This window comes from Rattus rattus, chromosome 1 (assembly GCF_011064425.1).
Source record: "Rattus rattus isolate New Zealand chromosome 1, Rrattus_CSIRO_v1, whole genome shotgun sequence".
NCBI classification, from domain to species: Eukaryota; Metazoa; Chordata; class Mammalia; order Rodentia; family Muridae; genus Rattus; species Rattus rattus.
In genome coordinates this window covers 271,579,650-271,603,513 of record NC_046154.1, presented here as the reverse complement: position 1 = coordinate 271,603,513, position 23,864 = coordinate 271,579,650, and the positions used below count along the sequence as shown (strand labels likewise).

General features: G+C 51.6%; 2 protein-coding genes across 3 annotated transcripts in view; both read left to right on the top strand.

Moving 5' to 3' along the window:
- Positions 1–2,273: 2,273 nt before the first annotated feature.
- Positions 2,274–8,051, top strand: Wnt10b (Wnt family member 10B). Its single transcript, XM_032890971.1, has 5 exons — positions 2,274–2,564; positions 3,402–3,515; positions 3,624–3,886; positions 5,695–6,068; positions 6,871–8,051. The coding sequence occupies exons 2-5, from the start codon at positions 3,442–3,444 to the stop codon at positions 7,327–7,329; spliced, it is 1,170 nt and encodes a 389-aa protein (XP_032746862.1). The 5' UTR covers positions 2,274–2,564; positions 3,402–3,441; the 3' UTR covers positions 7,330–8,051.
- Positions 8,052–18,212: 10,161 nt separating this feature from the next.
- Positions 18,213–23,864, top strand: part of Arf3 (ADP ribosylation factor 3) — a 39,606-nt gene continuing 33,954 nt past the window's right edge. The window contains exons 1-2 of one of the 2 annotated variants that reach the window (XM_032886073.1): positions 18,213–18,323; positions 19,064–19,143. The gene's annotated coding sequence lies outside the window, so the exon portion shown is untranslated. The remainder of the gene's footprint in view (positions 18,324–19,063; positions 19,144–23,864) is intronic. The other variant, XM_032886078.1, reaches the window with a different exon arrangement.

Sequence of the window (23,864 nt, the reverse complement as noted above, 5' to 3'; positions counted from 1 at the left end):
ACACACCCCCTCCCCTTGAGGGCCAGTGAGGGCCAGAGGGGGGAGGAGCCTTCCACTTTCTCATCGAAAGGAAGATGGACCCGGTTGCTCCGTTTACTCCCTGCGGTGATGGCAGCCCCCCTTCCTTCCCCCTCTCTTTCTTGGTCCCAACCCTTGTCAAGGTCTCTCTGGTTCCTGCCCCTCCCCTTTCTTGGAGCTGGCTGCGTGCTTGGGGTATTAGGCAATGGGTGTGCACCCACAGCCCTCTCCAGGCCCCGCCTGTCCCACCGCCCTCTAGCTGCCTGTGGGTCAGTGCTCAGGCCAGACGGTCGGCAGGAGGGCACCCTCGGCCAGCTCAGGCCACCCACTGCCTGCCTGTGGCCTCTTATCAAAGAGCAAGACTTGAGAGAGGAGAGAACAGCAGTATGAGTTCTGAGGTTTGGGGCAGTTCAACTTGGGGAGCCCCCAGGCCACTAAGAAGTTGAACCTCTGGGTAGTAATCTTCCTTAGCCCCTTCTTTATTATTATTATTATTATTATTATTATTATTATTATTATTATTATTATCACCATCATCATCATCGTCGTCCCAGAAACTCACTATGTAGACCAGGCTGGCCTTGAATTCACAGAGATCCACCTGCCTCTGCCTCCCAAGTGCTGGGAGTAAAGGCATGTACCACCACCACCACCACCACCACCACCACCACCCCAGCTTGCGCCAGCCCCATCTGGACATCTGACTGAATGATCGAGCTAGGCAAAGATAGCATCAGAGAGAGGACAAATAGGGCCAAGACAAAAATCCAACGTGTGAGTGGGACCACAGCCACATGGAGAATGCTGATAAAGAAATCTATTAAATATCCTTCCAGGGGCCTGGGTGCGTCCCAGGCTGACAGGCAGGAGAGAGGGGCTGGTGAGCATACTGGATTCTGGAGTAAGGATGGAAGTTACTGAGACAGTGCTGGTCTATCTCAGCAGTCATTCATACATGGTTTGGCCTTCTTCCCCCAAATGGGAAGGAATTCTTGGGCTGCTTCCCTTCCAGAGGTGGGGGGAATCAGAAAGAGTACCCCGCTGTCGTCCAGGCTGTCTAGGGCTCCAGCGCCCTCACCTTCGCAGCAGTAGTAACCCCCAGATACCTAACTTCCTCTGAACTGGACACCTAGCCAGAGATGCCCTTTCAGCACAAGGCAAGATTTGCAAGAACGTAGACCAGAGGCTGGCTGCTGCTAGCCACCACCAACGAAGAGATGGTTGTGACTGGGGGCACCAGCCCTGTGCTGTTTCCTGGGGGGGTCGGCCCTGAGTCGCTGTGCCTTGGGCGCGCAGGGCCAGCCATGCTGTGCTTGGGACTGCGGTCTGGCAGGGGCTAGGGGTGGTTGGGAAGCCTTGAGGCCCCTCTCTGGCAAAAATAGTCCGCAGTGGTTAGAGCTAGGAGGGTGAGTCAGGCGCGAGTGCGGTGGCGCCTAACCCCTTCACTGCCGCCAGAGCTCCGTGGTTAATGCTTTCGCCTGGGCTCACCCAGGCCAGGTCCTCCCCCCCCCCCGTCCCCCTCCCCTCCGCTGCCCTGAAGTTGGGCTCCATTTGGGATCCTAAGGCCTTCCTCGGCTCTTGTGGAGCAAACGTGCGAGCTTGGAGCATGTGTTTGGGTTATCTCAGGCATTCATCCAGGAATTCTGGATTGGAGTCCCCCAGAGAGGATGCCTATCAGAAAAAGGAAGCGTGGGGGCTGACCGGAGGTCTTAGGGGCTACCCGAGCTTTTGACGGACGCCAAATTCGGAGGCCAAACCTGAGCCCTCCCAAGGGGAAGGCGTAAGGCTCCGAGGTGGGCGGGAGCCAAGCCACACAGTGGCTCCTCACTTGCAGTCTCAGAGTGCCCTGGTGCGCACAGGCTCTACAAGAGACCGTCAGAAACCCGAAGGTCCTCCAGCTCCGTCCTCAGCGTGTCAAAGGAGCACTTCGGTCACCCACTTTCGGTGGACAAACGGAGGCAAAGGAAAACGATGAAAGATACGGTCTTTGGGATAAGGTCCTGGCCCCTTGGTCAGGGTCACCGCACTCTCCCTACAGCCTTGGGAGACCCCAGAGCAGGTGAGTGGAGCTCGGATCATTTGCCCCTGGAGTGGGGCTAATCGTGATCCTGTGTGTGTGTGTGTGTGTGTGTGTGTGTGTGTGTGCACACGCTTTGGAGGGGGGGAGCGACTGCGTTCTCCTGGTCAAGGCAAGGGGTGGGGTGCGGGTGGGGTGGGGATGCCCCAGGCTCTGGGAGGGGCCGCAACTCTGTCAGCTCCAGCAGAACCACCCGTGAGTTAGGTCGAGCAGAGCCAAAGCCCCCGGTGTTTTGTCGCGGGTTCGCTCGCTAGCTATCTGGATCACTCCCTCCCTTTTACCCTCCCTTCCTCCCGCCGGCCGCGGCGACGCTGGGGAAGCGGCAAAGAGGAGTGGCCCGGCGCTGGAAGAATGCTGCTCCGCCGAGGGGGCTGAACTCGACACAGTTTCCCCACGGTTTAAGCCCCACGAGCCGAGCCCGAGTGACTCAACCGCGAGCGTTGTGGATCCTGCACCTGAACCGCTGGAGGTAATGGGGCGGGAAAGAACAGGGAGGGCAGAGACTAGACAAGCACGCGGATAGACAGACGGGCGGGCGGACAGACAGACAGACACAGACAGACAGACAGACAAGCGTCCCCCCCTCAGGAGCACAGACAAGCCGAGAAAGCCAGATCTAGGGATACCTACAGAATAAAGAAGTGCCTCCTGTTTCAGAGGGCAATGGGGGCTGGAGGTGGGAATTGGGGTCGGATCCGCGGGGACTAGACGGTGTCGCACTGCAGAGGGAGCTTGTAGTTAGGAAAGGGGCGGGGGTAGATGGGGAATTTGTGGGATTGTCGCAGGGCACCTGGTTTCCCTCGGAGTCTATTGCTTTCCCACTGGTGGGAGCGGAGGTCGGAGAGTGGTTCCGAGAGCCTTCTAACCTAGCTTGCCAGTCATTGCCAGCAGGAGAAGGCGACACCCCTCCAGGTGGTGGGGAACCCCCTTCTAATCCCTCCCTCTAACCCTGTAAGGGCGGGCAAATCAGTCGTGGGGCCCTCAGAGAGGGAGCGGTTGGTGAGGAGGGACCGAGGGTCTGAGGGAAACGGTCTCAAATAGGCATGTGAGTGTCTCAGGACCCTGCGTCGTGTCTGACTGGGTCGGACTCCAGGGGTGCTCCGGAGGGCCTTAGCTGCTCGGACCCTCCCTCTTTGACGGGTTCCAGAACGCAGACACTGGAAGTCAAGGGGTGACTATCATTGTCCAGTTTGGGGAGGGGTGAGAAAAGCCCGTGGGGCCTCAATGGTGGCTTAAGGAACTGAAACAGCATCCTTCAGTTCCAAGGAGCCCATCTAGTCCTCATCAAATGTCCCTGTCCGCACAGGCGCTGACTGACTCGCCCACCGGAGCCTCCGGGCTTCGACATGCTGGAGGAGCCCCGGTCTCGGCCTCCGCCCTTAGGCCTCGCGGGTCTCCTGTTCTTGGCTTTGTTCAGTCGGTGAGAGTTTTTTCCAACTACGGGGCGGGAGGGAAGCACCGATCTGGGTTAAGGGGGATGGGAGAGGGTCGTGCGACTAGAACCCAGACCCTTGTCGCTTGTCCTCAGGGCTCTAAGCAATGAGATTCTGGGCCTAAAACTTCCCGGTGAGCCGCCGCTGACGGCCAACACCGTGTGCTTGACCCTGTCCGGCTTGAGTAAGCGGCAGCTGGGGCTGTGCCTGCGCAGCCCCGACGTGACGGCGTCCGCGCTCCAGGGGCTGCACATCGCCGTTCACGAGTGTCAGCACCAGCTGCGCGACCAGCGCTGGAACTGCTCGGCACTAGAGGGTGGCGGCCGGCTGCCGCACCACAGCGCCATCCTCAAGCGCGGTGAGCCTGACGGGGCGGCTGTCTGTGCTGCTGCCCAGGCGCGGGGGGCAGGCCGAGGCGCGTGGAGGCGGGAAGGGACCGGCTCACGGCTTCGGGAGGGGCCTCTCCGGGAATTTCCCCAGGAGCCTGTGCTCAGCTGGGTCCGGTCACCCGGCTGGGCCTCTGCCTGCCTGCCTTCCACCTGCGTCGCTGGCAAGGCAGCTGGGTCCCTGCTCCCCTACCCCAGGGCCTCCCTTTTCTGCCTCCACCCAGGTCTGGGATGCACCTGTGAACAAGAGATGCCCCCCAACCCAAGAAGCTTCAAACACCCCCCTCAAACCCCATATTTTTCTCTCCCCTCCCTCTCCACCCAGACAAGTCCAGGCTGGTGTCCCCAGAGTCTCAGCGGGGGTGGGGTGACGCCCCCAACCGTTTAAGGGTTAAACCTGCTCCCCTAATTGCTGGGGTTCCCAGGAGCCAAAGCTGGGAACAAAGACCCTGCTGGCTTTGAAGCCAGGGGGTAGCCCCCTCCTCTGGACTGTGAGGGCCCCAGGTGTCCCTCACCTGAACAGGTGAGGAATGGCTGGAGGGCCACAAAACAGGTCACTGCTGGCCTGGTCTAGAAGGAACGGTCTGGGAGGCTCCATTGCCTCTCCCTATACTCAACTGAAGTCTACTCCCAGAGGAGTAATGATCCACGGGAAGGGGTGTGGGGGGGCTCAGTCCAGGGGTAGGGCTTTGGGGACTACGGGGTTAATAGGCAGCTGCCATCTGCAGGGGAATTCCCAAGGCGTGTGCAAACAGCTTCACCCTTGGATGGTTGGGGGGGGGGGATCTTGGGGCTGGCCCTGGAGCCCTAGATTCCCTGGTAAGAGAGGCCTGGCCTCCAAACCAACTGTCTTTCATCTTCTCAGTACTCTTGCTAGCAAGTGCCCTTGCTTAAAATGAAATGAAGGACCCCTCCTTCTCTGCAGGGACTGATACAGTGGAAGGTTTTGACACACAGATGGTGAGGATGTCTCTCTAAGCCTGGGAAAGATTTGTCATCCCCAGCCTCCTCCTCCTCCCCCTCTTCCTCCTCCTCCTCCTCCTCCTCCATGACCCCCCCCAAACATAGCAGAGAGGCCAACCTTTTAAAAGGGCCTTGGGAAAAGCACTCCTGGCTTTCTCCTCCCCCCAGTATTTTATAAGGTAATAGCAGGTTAGAATAAACATAAAGGGAAAATATAAAACTAGAACCCAGGAGGGGTGGGCAGGTCCATCGCATTAGGGTTCTTACTGCAGGGGGAGCTTGGTTTAAAGACTCCTTTAATAAGGTGGGGGAAGAACCCCAAAGGTGCTCCCCAAGCTCCCTGCAGAGTTGGGGAATTTCTAAGGCTTTTAGATGTAGAACTCCCTGGAACCCACCTTCCCAAGTCCCCCAGGACTCTTTCTGAATTGTCTCAAATCCAGAGGTCTCTCTAGGCCATGGGTCTCAATCTCTGGAGGGCTGAGAGGGTTTTTAAGCCCTGAGGGTTGATCCTGACTGGGTCAAATGTCAGATATCCTGCATATCAAATATTTACATTATGATTCATAGCAAACTTACAGATATGAAGCAGCAATGAAATAATTTTATGGTTGGGGTCATCACAACATGAGGGAACTTGTATTAAAGGGTCACAGCATTAGGAAGGTTGAGAACCACTGTCCTAGGCTATCTCTTACATTTGCAGCACTCCAAAATGACAGATTTACAGAAGTTTGGCTTTAGGGGTCCTCCCCCCCTCCACATCTGCCTTTTCCCCTCGGCTGCCTGTCAACCCTTACCCAGTCTGTCTCTTCCCCAGGTTTCCGTGAGAGTGCGTTCTCCTTCTCCATGCTGGCTGCTGGTGTCATGCACGCAGTTGCCACAGCCTGCAGCTTGGGTAAGCTGGTGAGCTGTGGCTGCGGCTGGAAGGGCAGCGGTGAGCAGGACCGGCTTCGGGCCAAGTTGTTGCAGCTTCAGGCACTGTCTAGGGGCAAGAGTTTCCCCCACTCCCAGCCCAGCCCTATTCCTGGCTCTGTCCCCGGTCCTGGCCCCCAGGACACGTGGGAATGGGGTGGCTGTAATCACGACATGGACTTTGGAGAGAAGTTCTCTCGGGATTTCTTGGATTCCAGGGAAGCTCCCCGGGACATCCAGGCGAGAATGCGGATCCACAACAACAGGGTGGGGCGCCAGGTATGTGTGCTTACCTGGTCCTGGATCTCCTTCACAGGCTTGCTATATAGTATAGGCTAGCCTCAGATTTGGAATCCTCCCAGTCCTGTGCTGTGACTGTAGGTGTGGCCGCCAAACCCGGCTTTTCTCAGTCTCCCTCCTGCCCTCCCTCCCGCCGGAGAGGCCCCACAGAGTAATGGGATGGAGAATGATGAGTGATCTTGTTACTAGTAAGCTTGTCACTAGCAGTCACCCAAAAATATGTTTAGAATCTACAGGAAACTGCTTGGTGGCATTTACCACATGTTAAGGCTGGAGCTAGCAAATACTTTTTTTTTTTTTTAAATTTAAGATGTATCAATGTTTTGCCTGCATGTATAGGTCTGTGCACCGCCATTTGTGAGTGTGGTGCCCTCCCTCCCTCAGAGGCCAGGGGAGGGCATTGGATTCCCTGGAACTGGAGTTATAGTTGTGAGTCACCATGTGGGTGCTGGGAATTGAACCCAGGTCCTCTGGGAGAGCAGCAGCCAGTGCTCTTAACTATCCAGTCACATCTCCAGCCCCGAATGCTATATTCTCTGTGTGCCTAGTACTTGGCCCACTGCATAGACACTGTTACAGCAGCTGCCTTCCCGGACAGACTTTAGGGGTATCCTGGCCAACAGTCTCCTTTTTATCCGTGTTTACTCTGGAAAGAGCCCTGGACTCGGCGTTAGACAAACAAGCAGTTGTGAGCCAGTGATCAAAGATGGGCAAATCCTTTCTTCGGGTTCCCTTCCTTGCACCCCTCATCCCTTCCCTCTTTGTCACCCTGATGTTGTAGGTGGTAACTGAAAACCTGAAGCGGAAGTGCAAATGCCATGGCACATCAGGCAGCTGCCAATTCAAGACCTGTTGGAGGGCAGCCCCAGAGTTCCGGGCCATCGGGGCAGCACTGAGGGAGCGGTTGGGCAGAGCCATCTTCATCGATACCCATAACCGCAATTCTGGAGTTTTCCAGCCCCGCCTACGTCCGCGTCGTCTCTCAGGGGAGCTGGTTTACTTTGAGAAGTCCCCTGACTTCTGTGAGCGAGACCCCGCTTTGGGCTCCCCAGGCACGAGAGGCCGGGCTTGCAACAAGACCAGCCGCCTGTTGGATGGCTGTGGCAGCCTGTGCTGTGGCCGTGGGCACAACGTGCTCCGGCAGACGCGGGTGGAGCGCTGCCACTGTCGTTTCCACTGGTGCTGTTACGTGCTGTGTGATGAGTGTAAAGTCACAGAGTGGGTCAACGTGTGTAAGTGAAGGTGAGCCTCTCCTAGGGAGGAGGAGGAGCACTGTGTGGGGGCTGCTCTCTTCCAGCCCTTTGCTCGGATTTCGGTTAATCATGGCTCCTGGAAGCTCAAAGCATCTACCTGAGATCAGCTCTAGGGGGCGTCGGGTCAGGTGAAATCTGTAATGAGCAGCCTTTTGTGGGGGAGTGGCCGCTACATTCTGTTCTTAAACACCCGAATAGACTAAGAGGAAATGCACTGTATTGTCTAGTGTCTTCTCTACCTGTAGGGTCCCTCGGGCCCAGATTCCTACTCTTTGGATAGGGAGTCTTATCATTTGGCCGCTCCTCTTCCTCGAAGGATAACACCAGGCTTTGTGTGGAGTCATTAAGACCGTATATATAGCAAGAGACCACCTCTTCCTATTTGTGGTTCTCAAAACTCCTCCACTACAGCCCAGAACCTCCTCTTACGGGGCCTCGGGTGACAATAATGAGAGGTTTTCGGTTGGAAGAGGACAGAGTACCGCAAGGAACCCTCAGACAGCTGTCTCGTCAGGCTCTTAGGGAGGCTTCTCCTTCCGTTCAGTTGTTGAAAGGGTCCTTCCAAAGGGGAAGGTTTTAGCTCTAACTCTTGGAGGCTCTTTTCCTTCTCCAGCAGGAAGGGCGGGTGGGAATGGATAATTTATTGTGCCGAGACATGTTCCTGTTTGAAACTAAAATAAATTAAGTTACTGGGTTACTGGACTACTGGACTGGCGGATGCTGGTGGTGATATGTCTCGCCATGCTCCGGGGTAGCAGCCTGTGTGGGGTTTTTTGTTTTTGTTTTTTGTTTTGTTTTGTTTTGTTTTTTTGTTTTGTTTTTTCCCCTCTAGGTGAAGTCTACACTCCTGTACTCAGTGACTTTTTATGTATATCCTGCTGACTTCCACAAAGGATTTGCAACGATGCTCAGTGACTAAGTTTAGATTGTTAGTCTGTAAAACCAAGGTGGACTTGTGGGTGTGGAAGACTTATAGACCCAAATGTACATAGACTCTGTGCGCCCTGAGCCCTGAGCCCCTTGTGAAGGGCTAGACGGTAAACCTATACTGTGGTCTTTATGTGGACGACCCACCTCTACCATCATTAGTCAATTCTGCTGTTAGAGATCCAAAATAGACACGGGCAGGGAACGAACAAAAGCAGAAACAGACCACACAGAAGTGGATGGGGATAGCTGTGTTCGACACAATTCACAAATCTGGTGTGCAGGGCCAGACCTGGTCCTCCGGCTGTCATTTGTTGATCCCTTTGCTATACTCCAAGGTCACGCCTGTAGTGGGAGTCCTGGGGGCCTAAATGTATCTTAACAGTTAAGTGGACTTAAAGGAGAAGGCACTGTTGTCTCTAAGTCCGAACCAGAGAAGTGGGGGAGGGGAATGTACATCAAAGGGGATGGGAAAATATGAAGGGATTCCTATGCTCAAAATGCAAACTGTGTTGTTTGTCGGGGCAGGGTCTCACTGTGTACCACAGGCTAGTCAGGAGGTCAATGTGTATCCTAGGCTGGCCTCAGGCTTTCTCTTGTGCCCTCATTCTCGAGTACTGTGATTGCAGGATGGCCTTACCAGACCTGGCTAAAATTAGATATTTCTAGCAAAACTAGCATTCTCTGCCATTGAATTATTTGCATATATATTCTGTCTTTCTTTATTCAATGTCCTTTTGTATTTAATATGAGTAAAAGAATTTCCTTTATCTTTTACATTTTTCTCTATTTATTTGTGTGTGTGTGCACATGCGAGTGGATTCTGCCACACTATGAAACTCGGATGGAAATCACGGGACAACTTGCAGAAGCCAGCTCTTGCCTTTTACCAGTTGGGTTCGAGGGACTGAGTTTAGGTCTTCAGGTGTAGAGGAAGTACCCTTACCTGCTGGGCCATCCTGCTGGCCCCTCCCTTGTCTTTTCAGACATAACTAGAGAGAATTTCTTCTACAACATTTCTAATTCCTAGCCTAAAGTCTTTGAGAAGGAACACCTTTAAGATACAATGTGGAGGGGCTGGGGGGGTGGCTCGGTGGTTAAGAGCACTGGCTGTTCTTCCAGAGGTCTTGAGTTGAAATCCCAGCAACCACACGGTGGCTCACAACCATCTGTAATGGGATCTGATGCCCTCTTCTGGTGTGTCTGAAGACAGCTGCAATGTACTCACAGATGTAAATATATATATATATAAAAGCCAGAAAGATGCTGTGGGGGAGTGCAGAAAGAGCTCCCTACACTTCTTCAGGTGACAGGTTATCTGGTGAGGCAGCACCAGGGTACCACAAGAGTCTGAAGACTGTTGGATCATGACAGAACTCCATGGGGACATTACACCTTTTTAGTCTGGGAGGCCAGGTGTCATGACATTCAGGAGGCAGAGACAGACAGATCTCTGTGACAGACAGATCTCAAGGCCAGCCTGGTCTACAAAGTGAGTTCCACGACAGCCAGGCCTCTATACAGATACCCTTTCTCTCTCTCTCTCTCTCTTTTTTTTTTTCCAGAGCTGGGGACCGAACCCTTTCTCAAAAACAAAAAACAAAAAACAAAAAAACAAAAAAACAAAAAACAAACAAACAAACAAACAAAAAACCAAAACACCAAAACAATAGCCAAAAAAATTTGGGGGAGGAAGGTTGGAGAGATGGCCTCATGGTTGACTATTTGTTGCTCTTTCAGGAGGCCCTGGGTTTGATTTCCAGCTCCCACATGGCAGTTCACAACTGTCTTTAACTCTGTTTCCGAGGGAGCCAGCACCTTATTCTGACCTCCAAAGGCACTAGGCATGCACACGGTACACAGACATATGTGTAGGCAAAACACTCATGTGCGCAAATAAATCTTTACAAAATTAAGAATATATGTGTGAATGTGCACGTGTGAGTATCGAGAAGAGAGTCTGGAATCCATAGGAGTTGAAGTGTTATGGTGTTGTGAGCTGCCTGGTGGGTGCTGGGAACTGAGCTCAGGTCCTCCTGAATTCTGCCATCCTCCCGGTTCCATGGCAACAGCTTCTCAGGAGATGTCAGACACCTGCTAACCTAATGTGCGAACGAGGGGGACTGAGTGGGCTTGGATCCAACCAAGAACAACGGGGAACATCCAGACTGAAGACGCCTCCCCTCTAGGAAGAAGCCTTCTCCGATTGGGCTGTGGCGAGAGTCTTTTAACGTTCCGTGTCCGTCCTTCCCCTGTTGTCCCTTTGCCTCCTTTTTTCCTAGCTTTCCTTTTTGTCTCACACTCTGTGGCAAACTTAAGCCCCAAACCACAACCTTGACAAATTCCAATTGGATTTGGTCAGCAAGGCCAACACCCCCTCCCGGCACGCGGCACAGGCACTGGGCTCCAGCCCAGGACTGGGGTCAGCGATGGGGTGGGAATATACAACCCACAGAGCTGATGGCTAGCTACAGTTTCAGCTTTTACTGCGCTCCGGTGGCAGCTAGGGAGGGGAAAGACCAATGAACCGTAAGTCAGACTGCGGGGCCTCCTCACGCTCTGGATGAGCTCTTGGTCCTCTACCTTGACCAAGTGGCTGGGAAGTTTAGAGTGGCAGGGAGCAGTAGCGCGTCTATCCACCCCTGCTTGTGTCAGGCTGACCTCACCTGACCCTTGCCTCTCCACACACCAGAGGGTGAAGGACCGAAGACCTGGGAGTCTCGAGCCGTAGGAAGCTGTAGGCCATTTTTATTTTCCCTTCACTCTGGCATACATTCGCAGGGGGACTCAAAGTCTTCACTAACAGGTTTCCCCTCCTTGTTGGGGTTCCACGGAGGCATGCTGCTGAGGCACTAGAGAGTGGGGTGAGAGGTTGTAAAGAATATGGAGACGAGAGGCTGGAGAGGTGGCTCAGCAGTTAAGAGCACTGACTGCTATTCCAGAGGTCCTGAGTTCAAATCCCAGTAACCACATGGTGGCTCACAACCATCTGTAATGAGATCTGACGCCCTCTTCTGCTGTGTCTGAAGACAGCTATGATGTACTTATATATAATAAATATAAAAATCTTTAAAAAAAAACAATATGGAGACAAATGTTGGGGTAGACACCTTGGCGGCGGAATGTTATTACAAAGTTTTAGGAGAGAAATGCAGAGGTTAATAATCACACTGAAGGGGGTTGGGGATTTAGCTCAGTGGTAGAGCGTTTGCCTAGCAAGCACAAGGCCCTGGGTTCGGTCCCCAGCTCCGAAAAAAAAAAAAAAAAAATCACACTGAAGGATGTATGAACGTGTAACTGTCTAAAGGTTTCTATTACTGAGATTAACACTGTGACCAAAAGCAAGCTGAGGAGGAGAGGGCTGACTTCGCCTCACAGGTTCTCTCAGGCAGGGACTCAGGGCAGGAGCCTGGAGGCAGGAGCTGAAGCAGAGGCCATGGGGGAGTGCTGCCTAGAGGTTCGTTCCCCATGGCTGGGGCTTTTTGTTTTGATACAGGGTCCCTTCTATGGAATCTTGACTATCCTAGAACTTGCTGTGTACACCAGGCTGGCCTCAAACTCAGAGATCCACCTGCCTCTACCTCCCGAGTGCTGGGGCTAATGGTGTGTATCACCATAGCTGGCTCAGCTTGCTTTCCTGGTCCCCCCCCCCCCGCGCCCTAAAGTTTGAAAGACTTTTGAAAAAAATCTTTATTTTTTAAAGATTTATTTATTTGCTGTATGTGAGTGCACTGTTGCTATCTTCAAACACACCAAAAGAGGGCATCAGATCCCTGTACAGATGGTTGTGAGTCACCACGTAGTTGTTGGGATTTGAACTCAGGACCTTTGGAGGAGCAGTCAGTGCCTTTAACCTCTGAGTGTCTAACCAGCCCTCATCTGCTTTATAAAATTCAAGGGTAGCACTGCCCAGTGGCCTGGGTCCTCCCTTACCGATCATCAATTGAGAGAAATGCCCCGCAGATTTGCTCACAATCTGGTGAGGTCATTTTTCATTATTTTGTTTCCGTCCCCTTCCCCAGAGCTGAGGACTGAACCCAGGGCCTTGCTCTTGCTAGGCAAGTGCTTTACCACTGAGTTAAATTCCCAACCCTGTCATGAGGTCATTTTTTTTTTTATGTTTAATGCTAATGGAAGAGGGGGGCTTAAGGTTTTACATGGCTACTTTGTTTTATTCATGAGTACACTGTCTCTGTCATCAGACACACCAGAAGAGGGCTTCAGATCCCACTACAGACGGTTGTGAGCCTCCATGTAGTCACTGGGATTTGAACTCAGGACCTCTGGAAGAACAGTCAGTGCCCTTAATCACTGAGCCATCTCTCCAGCCCCCCATGAGCTCATTTCTTGATTGCTAACTTGTATCAAGTTGACATCAAGTAATCAGTATAGCTGATCCCTTGTCAGTCTGACACAGGAATACATCACTATTCAGCTAGAGCCTTTCTTTTCTCAGTTGCTCCCAACATGGCATGTGATAAGGACATAAAAAATCCAGTTAAGGGGTTGGGGATTTAGCTCAGTGGTATAGCGCTTGCCTAGGAAGCGCAAGGCCCTGGGTTCAGTCCCCAGCTCCGAAAAAAAAGAACCAAAAAAAAAAAAAAATCCAGTTAAAGGAATTCGGTCTTTTTAAAAACATCCAAAGCCTCTTTTAAAGTTCAATTTTTTTTAAATATTAATTTATTATGTATATCCCATACGGCTTTCTGCCTGTGTATATGCCTACAAGCCAGAATAGGACATCTAATGTCATTACAGATGGTTGTGAGCCACCATGTAGTTACTGGGAATTGAACTCAAGACCCCTGGAAGAGCAGACAGTACTCTGCACCGCTGAGCCATCTCTCCAGCCCCAATGTTTTTTTAAAATAAGATTTATTTATTATATATGAGTACACTGTAGCTGTCTTCAGACACACCAGAGAAGGGCATCGGATCCCTGTACAGATGGTTGTGAGCCACCATGTGGGTGCTAGAATTTGAACTCAGGACCTCTGGAAGAGCAATCAGTGCTCTTAATCACTGAGCCACCTCTCCAGCTCTCAATGTTTTTCTAAAATATTCAAAATCTCTGTAAAATTTCAAATTCCCTCAAGTGTGGAATCCTGTAAAAAAAAAAAATAAGTTGCATCCTTTATTACTTCAGAAAGGAAAAACTCAGGGCACTTACAAACAAACCAAAGCAAAAGCAAAGAAGCAAAGTCCAACCCGGTTAAAAGGTCAGTGCTGGGACCCACTCCTGGTTCTCTGGGCCCACAGGCTCCATTTCCTCAGCAACGCCAGCTTGTCTCCTGGGCCTGGGGCAGCTGTAGTCCAGTTTCATGTCCTTGGCAGTTGTCCCATGGTTTTTTTTTTTTTTTTTTTTTTTTTCTTTTTTTCGAGTTGGGGACCGAACCCAGGGCCTTGCGCTTCCTAGGTAAGCTACCACTGAGCTAAATCCCCAACCCCTGTCCCATGGTTTTTTGTTTGTTTTTTAACATTTTTATTGAAATTTTTTTATTTACATTTCAAGTGTTATCCCCTTTCCCAGTTTCCTGTCCATAAACTCCCCCTTCCCCTGCTTCTATAAGGGTGTTACTCTACCCACTCACCCCTTCCTTCTTCCCCGCCCTGACATTTCCTAAACTGGGACATCCAGCCTTGGCAGGACCAAGGGCTTCTCCTCCCATTGATACCCAACAAGGTCATCCTCTGCTGCATATGCAGCTGGATCCATGGGTCAGTCCATGTGTACTTTTGGATGGTGGTTTAATCACTGGGAGCTCCGGTTGGTTGATATTGTTCTTTTCTTTTTTCTTTCTTTTTTTTTTTTTTTGGTTCTTTTTTTCGGAGCTGGGGACCGAACCCAGGGCCTTGCGCTTCCTAGGTAAGCACTCTACCGCTGAGCTAAATCCCCAGCCCCGGTTGATATTGTTCTTATGGGGTTGCAACCCCCTTCAGCTCCTTCAATCCTTTCTCTAAGTCCTCCAGTGGGTCCCTGTTCTCAGTTCAATGGTTGGCTGCTAGCATTCACCTCTGTATTGGTCATGCTCTGGCAGAGCCTCTCAGGAGAGAGCTATATCAGGCTCCTGTCAGCAAGCACTTCTTGGCATCAGCCATGTCATGGGTTTGGTGGCTGCATATGGGCTGGATCCCCAAGTCAGGCAGTCTCTGAATGGCCTTTCCTTCAGTCTCTGCTCCAAACTTTGTCTCTGTATCTCCTCCTATGAATATTTTTGTTTCCCCTTCTAAGAAGGACTGAAGCATCCGCACTTTGGTCGTCCTTCTTCTTGAGCTTCATGTGGTCTGTGGTATGTATCTGCCCCATGGTTCCGGCATCTCCAAAATGATGCAGGGTCTCTGCTGCACCTGGATTGTTCTCTCTCTCTCTCTCTCTCTCTCTCTCTCTCTCTCTCTCTCTCTCTCTCTCCTCTCTCTCTCTCTCTCTCTCTCTCTCTCTCTCTCTCTCTCTCCTCCCCCCTCTCTCTATTTCTCTGTCTCTCTCTGTCTCTCTGTCTCTCCTCTGACCCTGCACAGGTGACAGTAGACCAGAATGGCCTCAAAGTCAGAGATCCACCTGACTCTGCTTCCCAATGCAGGGATTAAAGGCTGGTGCCACTCCCCTGCCCTGCCGTTTCCAGAATCACAGCTCATTCTTTAGCCCCAGCTGTCCAGTATCAACTGTCCAAGCAGAGTAAGGGGTTCACTTCAGTTGTTCTTTTTCTTGGACGGCGTCTCTCTCTATAACCCTGGCTGGCCTGGAACTTACTATGTTGATCACATTGGCTGTGAACTCACAGAAATCTATCTGCCTCTACCTCCAGAGCCCTGGGATTAAAGGTGTGAGTATGCACTTCAGCCTTTCTTAACTCAAAGCGTGTGAGACGTAGACTCATTAAGGGACTCTCGAATTCCTTCCTCTCTGCTCTGCTCTGCCCTGCTCTGCCCTCAGCTTTATCTTCCAAGTCCCCACAACTGCCCACTGGGCTCTGAGCACACAGTGGCTTTTCCAGCCCAGAGTTCAGAGCTCACCACAACCCTCCCCAAAACACAAGGTCAGGCCTGTAACAGCAACATCTCAGTCTTACTGCGCAAATGCAACCCAAGGAAGAAAGGGTTCATCACTGAGTTGGAACTGAGGGTAGGAACCTGGAGGCATGAAAGGAAGCAGAGGCCACGGAGGGGAATGGCTGCTTATATACAGGATCGCTCAGCCTGATTTCTTACACAATTCTTGGCCGTCTGCTCAGGGGTGATACCTCCTACAGCGAGCTTGATTTTTTAATTATCAGTCAAAAAAAAAAAAAAAAAAAAGTCCCCCTGGGGTTGCTTACAGACCAAGCTGATGAAGCAAGACATTTCTTATTCTTTTACTAGATAATTTATTTACATTTCAAACGTTATCCCCTTTCCCCGGAAACACACTATCCCATCCTCCCCTGCTTCCTATGAGGGTGCTCCCCCACTCACCCTCTCCCACCTCCCCACCCTGGCGTTCCCCTACACTGGGGCACTGAGCCTTCACAGGACCGAGGGTCTCTCCTCCTATTGATGTCAGACAAGGCCACTCTCTGCTACATATGCGGCTGGAGCCATGGGTCCCTCCATGTGGACTCTTTGGATGGTGCTTTAGTCCTCGGGAGCTCTGGGGGTCTGGTTGGTTGGTATTGTTGTACTTATGGGGTTGCAAACCCCTTCAGCTTCTTCAGTCCTTTCTCTAACTCCTCCATTGGGGGCCCCATGCTCAGTCCAATGGTTGGCTTCGAGTATCTGCCTCTGTCTGGCAGAGCCTCGAAAGACATTTTCTTAATTGAGGTTCTCTCTGCATGACTCTGAAAGTCCAGCTGACAGAAAACTATCCAGCATGGTAGCTATATTTTGGGTTAGGGAGATAGTCCTGCCACTAAAAATACTAGAAAGTCAAGCCTGACTGGAATTTGAGCCTCAGAACCTGTTTTAAAAGGTGGCGGGAGATCAGATATTTACTGACCACTCTTGAAGAGGACCTGGTTCCCAGCACAGCACCCATGTGGGACAACTCACAGGTGCTTGTGGCTGTCTCCAGGGAGACTTACATTTTTCTCCCTGCAGCAGATACCCACACTTAACAGGCACATACTTGCACACACAGACATAAGGGCATATGCATAGTTAAAAATAAATCCTTTTGGCTGGGTGTGTGGTGAATACCTTTAATCTTGGCACTCGGGAGGCAGAGGCAGGCAGGTTGTGAGTTCAATGCCAGTTTGGTCTATAAAGTGAGTTACCAGACCGGGGGCGGGGTGCATAGTGAGCCCGTTTCAAACACAACAACAACAATAAATATTTTTTTAAAAGCTGGATGCCTGTGGTGTAATTGCATTCCTAAAGCAAGATGGGGGATGAGGTCAGGAGAATTGTATGGAGCTAGCCCAGAGTGTGCACTGCAACAGCAGAAAGGAGAGATCGATCCTGCCCAAACAAGGGAAAAGTCAAGAACTGATTCTTGAAAGATGTCCTCTCTAACCTTCACATCTTGCTAGGGGTGCAAGGGCACCCACAATCTCTCATATAAGCACACGTGCGTGCGTGCACACACACACACACACACACACACACACACACACACACACACACGTTAGTAAACGAAAAAAATAAACAAAACCCAGAGCTTAACAAAGGCTTTCAACAGCAGTGAATCCCGAATGGGGACCAATATGGTTTTCTTCGTTATCAACAAGCTCTTTGTTGTTTATGTCTTCGTTCACCTTCTCGTTTTCTTTCTTTTTTTTTTTCTGAAGCTGGGGACCAAACCCAGGACCTACTGAGCTAAATCCCCAACCCCTACCTTCTTTTTCTTGACTGTCCTGGAACATGCTCTGTAAATCGGGCTGGCCTTTAATTCACAGAGATCCACCTGCCTCTGCATCCCGAGTCTCCAGTGCTGGGATTAAAGCCCGTGCCAACACCGCCCAGCCAGTCCTGTTATTTTTTTGAGAGAAACAAGAGAGAAGGCAAACTGGTATAAAGGTATAGCCCAGAGACGGATGTGACAAGGTATAGACAGACACTGAGCGGTCACTTTCCAGCCTATGTTTTGGAAGGAGAGACGAGTCCTAATGTTGCACCAAGCTCTTGTATTTGATGCATTTAAAGAAAGCGGTGTTCAGTGTTTCTAGTGACGACCCATCTAGGACAGATTCTAATATAACTTGTGGCTAGTCTCAGGCAGTGTCTCCATCATGTCAAAAGATGAGTGTCAAGAAAGGAAGGCAGGGACCTGGGTGCTCTTTCCTTGGGATACTAAAATCCAGGCTCATCTAGAGAGACTTCATGAGAGCCGTCTCTGAGTTTCTGCCCACTGTCTTTCAAGTTCAGCCTCCTAGATGACCCGCATCCTGATGATGGTTTCCTCTACGATCTCGAATGCATCGTTCTTTCTCTTCTTCCTTTATGAGAAAGGATCTCCAAGAAAGTATCCTTAGGGATTAGGGAGCTGAGCGGATTAGCAGGTGGGATGCATGCGAAGCGCTGTTTATTAGGAAAAAGTTGGACCAGGGTAGGTTACAGCAACCGTTTTCGCTATCCATACCCCACTGAGACTCTAAGAAACCCCAGAGACTCCATGGCCCGAGCCTTGTGGCCAGGGCAGCCAGAATGTGGCAAGGCCCCGGAGCTAGCTCGGGAGCCTCACCTCAGTGCCCGCAGCCTCCTCTCCATACCGTGCCTCCGGCTCCTCCAGCCCCCACACAGGCCCCCGCCTAGACTCAGCTTCAGCACCGGCTGCTTTTGCTGCAGCCGCTGCCATGGTGATGGGTCTCGCGAGAACTGCCGCTCGCTAGCGCGCACTTCTCGCGCGATCGTGGAGGTGGGAAGTATCCCGGGCTGGGGGTGGGTGTTCGCCGCACAGCTCCTGTCGCCGTCGCGGCTTCCGGTGCTAGGTGGAGGGAGGGCAGGAGGGAGCCGCCGGGAGCGGGCCAGCGGACCAGCTACGCCGCGGTCGGCTTGCGGAGCGGGAGGCAGCGGCCGGAGAGCCAGGCGGAACCTGCGGGGGCGGAGGCGGCGGTGGCAGCCGGGGCGCAGAGAGCAGGAACAGGTTCGGAGCTGGAGAGGGAAGGCGGGTCCGGGCAGGGAAGAGGCTGGGTCAGGGTGGGAGCCCGAGGTCCCTCGCCGCGGTCCGCCTCTCACGGCCTGGCGAGGTGCAGGGGGCGATCCTCGCAGAGCTGGGGACCCCAGTCCCACTCCTGTCCCCGCAGCTGAAGGACGCCGAGCTGGGGTGGGGGCGGGGGGCGCACACGGATTTGTCCTCGGCCTCGCCCGAGGGGGCGACCTGGGCTGCAGAGGTGAGCTTTGGAGGGTTGGGGCGGAGGGGGAACTGACCCACGGTGGGAGGTGACGCGGGGGCGGTGTGTCTGTTAGGATCTTTTTCCTTGTGTTTAAGGGCTGTGAGGAATGCTGCCTTTTCTCTCTCCCTCCCCCGCCTGAGCTGTGGGGGGACCAAAGAAAAGCCTTGCCGTGGTTATTCCCCCTCACCCATCGCGAGGCATGGGGGCCGGGGCTTAGCATCAGGGCCTCCTGAGGGGGCACGGCTGCGCACGGTTCTCACGGAGGTTGCGCTCTGCTTTGGGGTGTTGGGCAGGGCAGGTTGGGAAGAGGGCAGCAGGTGGGGAGAGGGTGGAGAGGAGGCTGGAGAAGGGGGAGGGGGACCCGAGCTAGCTTGGAGGAGAGAGGTGGGGCCTTCCTCCCCCAGGCGTAGCGGGGGCGGTCTCACCGAAGGAGGGAGCATCTTGTCACTGGCCCTGAGTTTGTGTCTTCCAATCCGCTTTCTTTCTCTAGGAAGTACCAGGATTCCCGGAACAGAAAATGAAGCCTTTGCTTACGCCAGTCCTTTGAAGGAAGGAGGGGGAGGTGGGGAGGTAATGTTCCCTGTTAAAAACTCAGGGTCTTTTAGTTAAGTCGTAACTCTCTGTTGAGAGACTTGATTCTTTCTGGGGGTTATATTGCCGCTGGTCTCTGGGCCAGGAAGAATGTGGTGGAGGAGTATGTGGTCAGGACTAAGAAGAAAATAGTGAGGTCATTAGGGTGAGGGAGACGGGTAATGTAAAACCTGTCTCTGCCGCTGTTGGATTGGGTCACCCTTGGGTCCATGGCATGAAAGTTTTATTGGGAGGAGATCTGCTGCAGGAGTCTGATTGCTTGAGTCATTGCAACAGGAAAGAATCTAGTCTCTGCATACCTCCATCTCTGTCCCCAGACAGGTAGATAGAAACTGTCTTTGCTGCTATTTTGTCTGAGACCTGTTTGGAGGTGTGCTGCAGTGAGTGGCCAATGGGTTGGTCTTTCGCATATTGGACCAGCACTTGAATACATTGTTAAAGGCTGTTTTAAGAAAGGGCCACTTAGGAAAGATCCACTTAGGTTCAGCTTTTTACAGAACGAGTCACTGACCTTGGAGGCAGCTGGAGAAGTGTCACATAATCACTCCTGCACAGTTTTCCTTCCCTTCTTTCTCTCCTTCCTTTCCCCCCTCCCTTACTTCTTTGTTTGAGACAAGGTTTCTCTGTGAAGTTCCCTTGCTGGTGCCTCTCTGTCTCTTGGGCGCTGAGGTTGACCTGGGAGCCGCCACAGAGCCTCACTTCCTTTTTTTTCAGACAGGCTGGGTTCGAACTTAAGAATCTTGCTTTTATAAGAACAACATGGGATAGCAATGTGTAGAAGTGTGCAAGGTTTCTAGCTACTGCTTAAGGAAGAGGTAAGGAGGGCCAGGTGTGGTGGCAGGCCTGTCATCTCAGTGCTAGGAAGATGTAGACAGCAGGTAGAGTTAGGCCCCCCTGGGTTACATAGCAAGACTGTCTCAGACAAAACAAAATAAATAAAATCCAACAAAAACCCCGACACATTGGAGATGGTTGAACAGTTGAGAAATCTTGTTAGAGAGGTTCTCAAACCTTAAGTATGTGTTCATCTAAACCCTCTTCAGCACTTACAATGAGGGGAAATAGAGTTAAAGGACAGAGGCATTCTCTGTTGATTAGAAGGAGAGACTTCTTTAAAACCGAGGCTGTAGCTGACAGAAACTGTGGAATCTGCTTCCTCACCTGACTTTGGAAATAGATACCAAGAGGCCTTCCAGCCAGAACACACCAATGTGTTTGGCTAATGGTGCTTTTAGAGGCCGGATGCCACAGTAACTGAAGCTGGGTTGTAGGAGCAGACCAGATGGGGGTGGGCTCACCTCCTGCCCATGCTGTCCTGTTGTATGTATTTGATAAATTTCTTGTTCGCACTTAAGTTTCCTTTTTCCTTGTGCATAAAGAGGGCAGCGTCATGGGAGTTAAATGGCAAATGTAAGTTATTGAGTACTGTACAGAGCACACACCTAGTACGTGTTAGCTGCAGTTGTAGCCCGCCGTCCTATAGCATGACACCAACACTTGGGGCTGCTGTAAAAGCAAGTTCACAGAAGAGCAGCATGGGCCTGTGTGAAGGGACAGTTGTTACAGCGACTTTCCCCCGTGTCCTTTGAGTGGTAGCATCTTATTCTTGTCTGTGTCAGCTTATAGCTGTAGCTCTTGATGCTTCAACAAGAAGTGAAGCTGGGGCAAGGCAGGGGCTGAGAACGTCCTCTCCGATGTAAGGGCGCGTGGTGATTCAGAGTAGTGTTCCTTAGAAAGGTCACCGGGGGCTGGCTGGGTGGGTTAGTGGATAAGAGCTCCTGCCAGCGAGCTTGAAGACCTGAGTTTGATTCCATACTCCTGCCCTAGGCCCACGTGGTGGAGGGAGAGACCTGATTCTTCCAGAGTTACTCTCTGGCTTCCAGACAAAAATAACGTGAAAAGAAAAGCCCCTCCATGGCTGCATGTGACAAGCAAGACAACGTGTAATCTTAGTACTTGGAAGGTAGAGGCAAGAGTATTAGGAGGTAGAAGCCAGCAAATGCTACATGAGATCTTGTTTGAATAGCAAAAAGTCCCCTCCCCAGTTGGCTCAGTGGCTAGCCCTTGGTTGGTTCTTGTTCAGAGGACTTTGGTTCAGTTCCTAGCACCTACTCCTGGGGCTTACAGCACCTGCAGCTTCAGCCCCAGGAGATCCAGCAAAACCTCTATTGGCCTCCTGGGGGTACTGCATGCACACACATGATTTAATTAAAAAAAGAAAACCAGAGGGTGGGGTTGAAGAGATGGCTCATCAGTGGGAGCACTGCTCTTGCTCCTTCTGGCTCCCAGTTTGTGTCTTCAGCACCCACCCGAGGGCTCAAAGCCATCCTTAACTTCAGTTCCAGGGACCCGGTGTCTGCTGGCTTAGGGGGCACCAGGCAGGCACATGATGCACATGCATGAAGACAAAACATGGGTGCACAGAAAATAAGTAAATCTTGTACGAATGGAGTCGGGGTGTGGCTTAGTTGCAGAGTGCTTCCGTGGTCAGTGCTTCCTGGTGGCTGCGTCCAGGGGTATGGTGCCCCTACCTTTGGAAGATGAGATGTAGGAGGACCAGAAGTTACAGATTGGGGGTGTAAAGATGGCTCAGCAGTCAGCAGTGGAGACTTCTTCTAGGACCCGAACTTGACTCACATGGCCTCTGCAGTCACCAGGCACAAGGGCAGCACAGGCGTCTGTGCAAGCAAAGCACCAGAAGCCGTAAAGTAAATGAAAATTCTTGTACAAGGTCACAGGTCATTTTCAGCCACACGTGAATTTGAGGCCATCCTGGGATAAATGAGTCCCTGTGTAACAAAACAAGTCTGAAGAGTGAAGGGCCACTTGGAGGGGCGACTGATCATCCTGGTAGAGTTTAGAGGTTTTGTTTGCTGGAAATTCAGGGTCTCCACGACTAACTTTTCAGCTCTGTCCTTTGAAGATGTTAAGCTGTGTGTCTGTCTCACATATATTCTGTTAATGTCCAGAGAGTATGCTGTCCTTAGTTTTCTCTTGAGCCTTCTCTGTTGGAGATCTGTGGTGAATAGGGTGGAGAGCTAATGAAACACTTCCATGATAAAGGAACTCAGAGAACATTTGGAAAGAGTCCCAGAAAAGTGAGGGCTTCCTCGGACATGGTGACACCCTTAGTCCTAGCACTTGGGCAGAGGCAGATGGACCCCTGAGCTTGAGGCCAGTCTGAGTCACATAGTGAGTTCCTATCTTTATTTTACTTATTTGATTTTAAATCATTTTTATTTTATGTGCATTGATGTTTTGCCTGCATATATGTGAGTGAAGGCGTCAGAACCTCTGGAACTGGAGTTACAGATGGTTGTGAGCTGCCATTGTGGGTGCTGGGAACTGAACTCAGGTCCTCTGAAAGAACAGCCGGTGCTCTGAAGAGCTGAGCCGTTTCTTAGCACTGAGACCCTATCCTTAGAAACCAACTAACCAACCAAATGGAACAAAGACTTCAGGGGGCAGGGAGGCTTTGGGCTTAACACAGTGGTTCTCAGCCTGTGGGTCAGCACAACACGCTGGACTGTATTAGAGAGTCACAGTGTTAGGAAGGTTGTGAACCACTGACTTGGCTTATGTAAGGGCACTTGAAGCCTAGCCTGAAGACCCAAGTTTGAGTCCTGGAACCCATATGGTGGAAAGGAACCAGTGCTCAAAAGTTGTTCTTTAATCTCCACATGAAATGGCACATCTGCCTACATATGTCACATACACACGAAATTAAAGTGTAAACTAGAGAGATGGTTCAGTGGCTGGTCCTACCTGGCAACCATATTGGGCATTTTCTGCTCTTAACTTGAGCTCCAGGTGACCCAAGGCTCAGTCTCTCCGGCTTCCTCTGTACCCTCCTGCACTCACGAGTATATGCCCCACTCTCCAGGGTTGCGGTTGCCCACCTTTAATCCCAGGGCTAGGGAATCAGAGGCAGGCGGAGAGTTCAAGACCAGCCTGGTCTACAGAATTTGTCCTGGGCCAGCCAGAGTCCATGAGACTCCATCGATAGACAGACAGACTGACCGACTGACTGTATTTCTACAGTTTGGTGTTTGGCTGCACATGTGCCCGTGTGCCACACATGTAGGGGCTGGAGGAGGTCAGAAGAGCTGTCGGATCCCCTGGAACAGAAGTTACAGGTTATTGAAGCTCATATGTCAGTGCTGGGAGCTGATCCAGTTTCCTTTGGAAGAGCAGCCCGTATTCAGCCATGGAGGCCTTCTCCAACCCCCCAATACCCTCCCAGCCCTCCCTCCCACCTCTGCCCAATCCCACCTGTGCTGGGATTAAAGGCATCTGCCACATTGCAGCGACAAACATTTGTGTGGGTTTCTTTTTCTTTTTTTTTTTTTTTTTTTTTGGAGCTGGGGACCGAACCCAGGGCCTTGCGCTTCATAGGCAAGCGCTCTACCACTGAGCTAAATCCCCAACCCTTCTTTTTCTTTTTAAAGTGAAGGCTTCTTATTCTAGTTGGGAAGTATTGTCCAAGCTGGGACCTTTATGTGAACGTTCTAGAGTTTTCTTACAGATTTCCAGAAAGGGTCTGTTAGAAAGAAATGGCTTAAGAATGTCTATCCCCAAGAAGGATCGCATAACTGAGTGACAGGTCTCTTGGTGCCTTTTCGCTCTTCCATTGCTGATAAGAGCCCAGCATACATACCCTATTACTTTCTGTGTGAGCATCAATTATGAATGTTTAAATT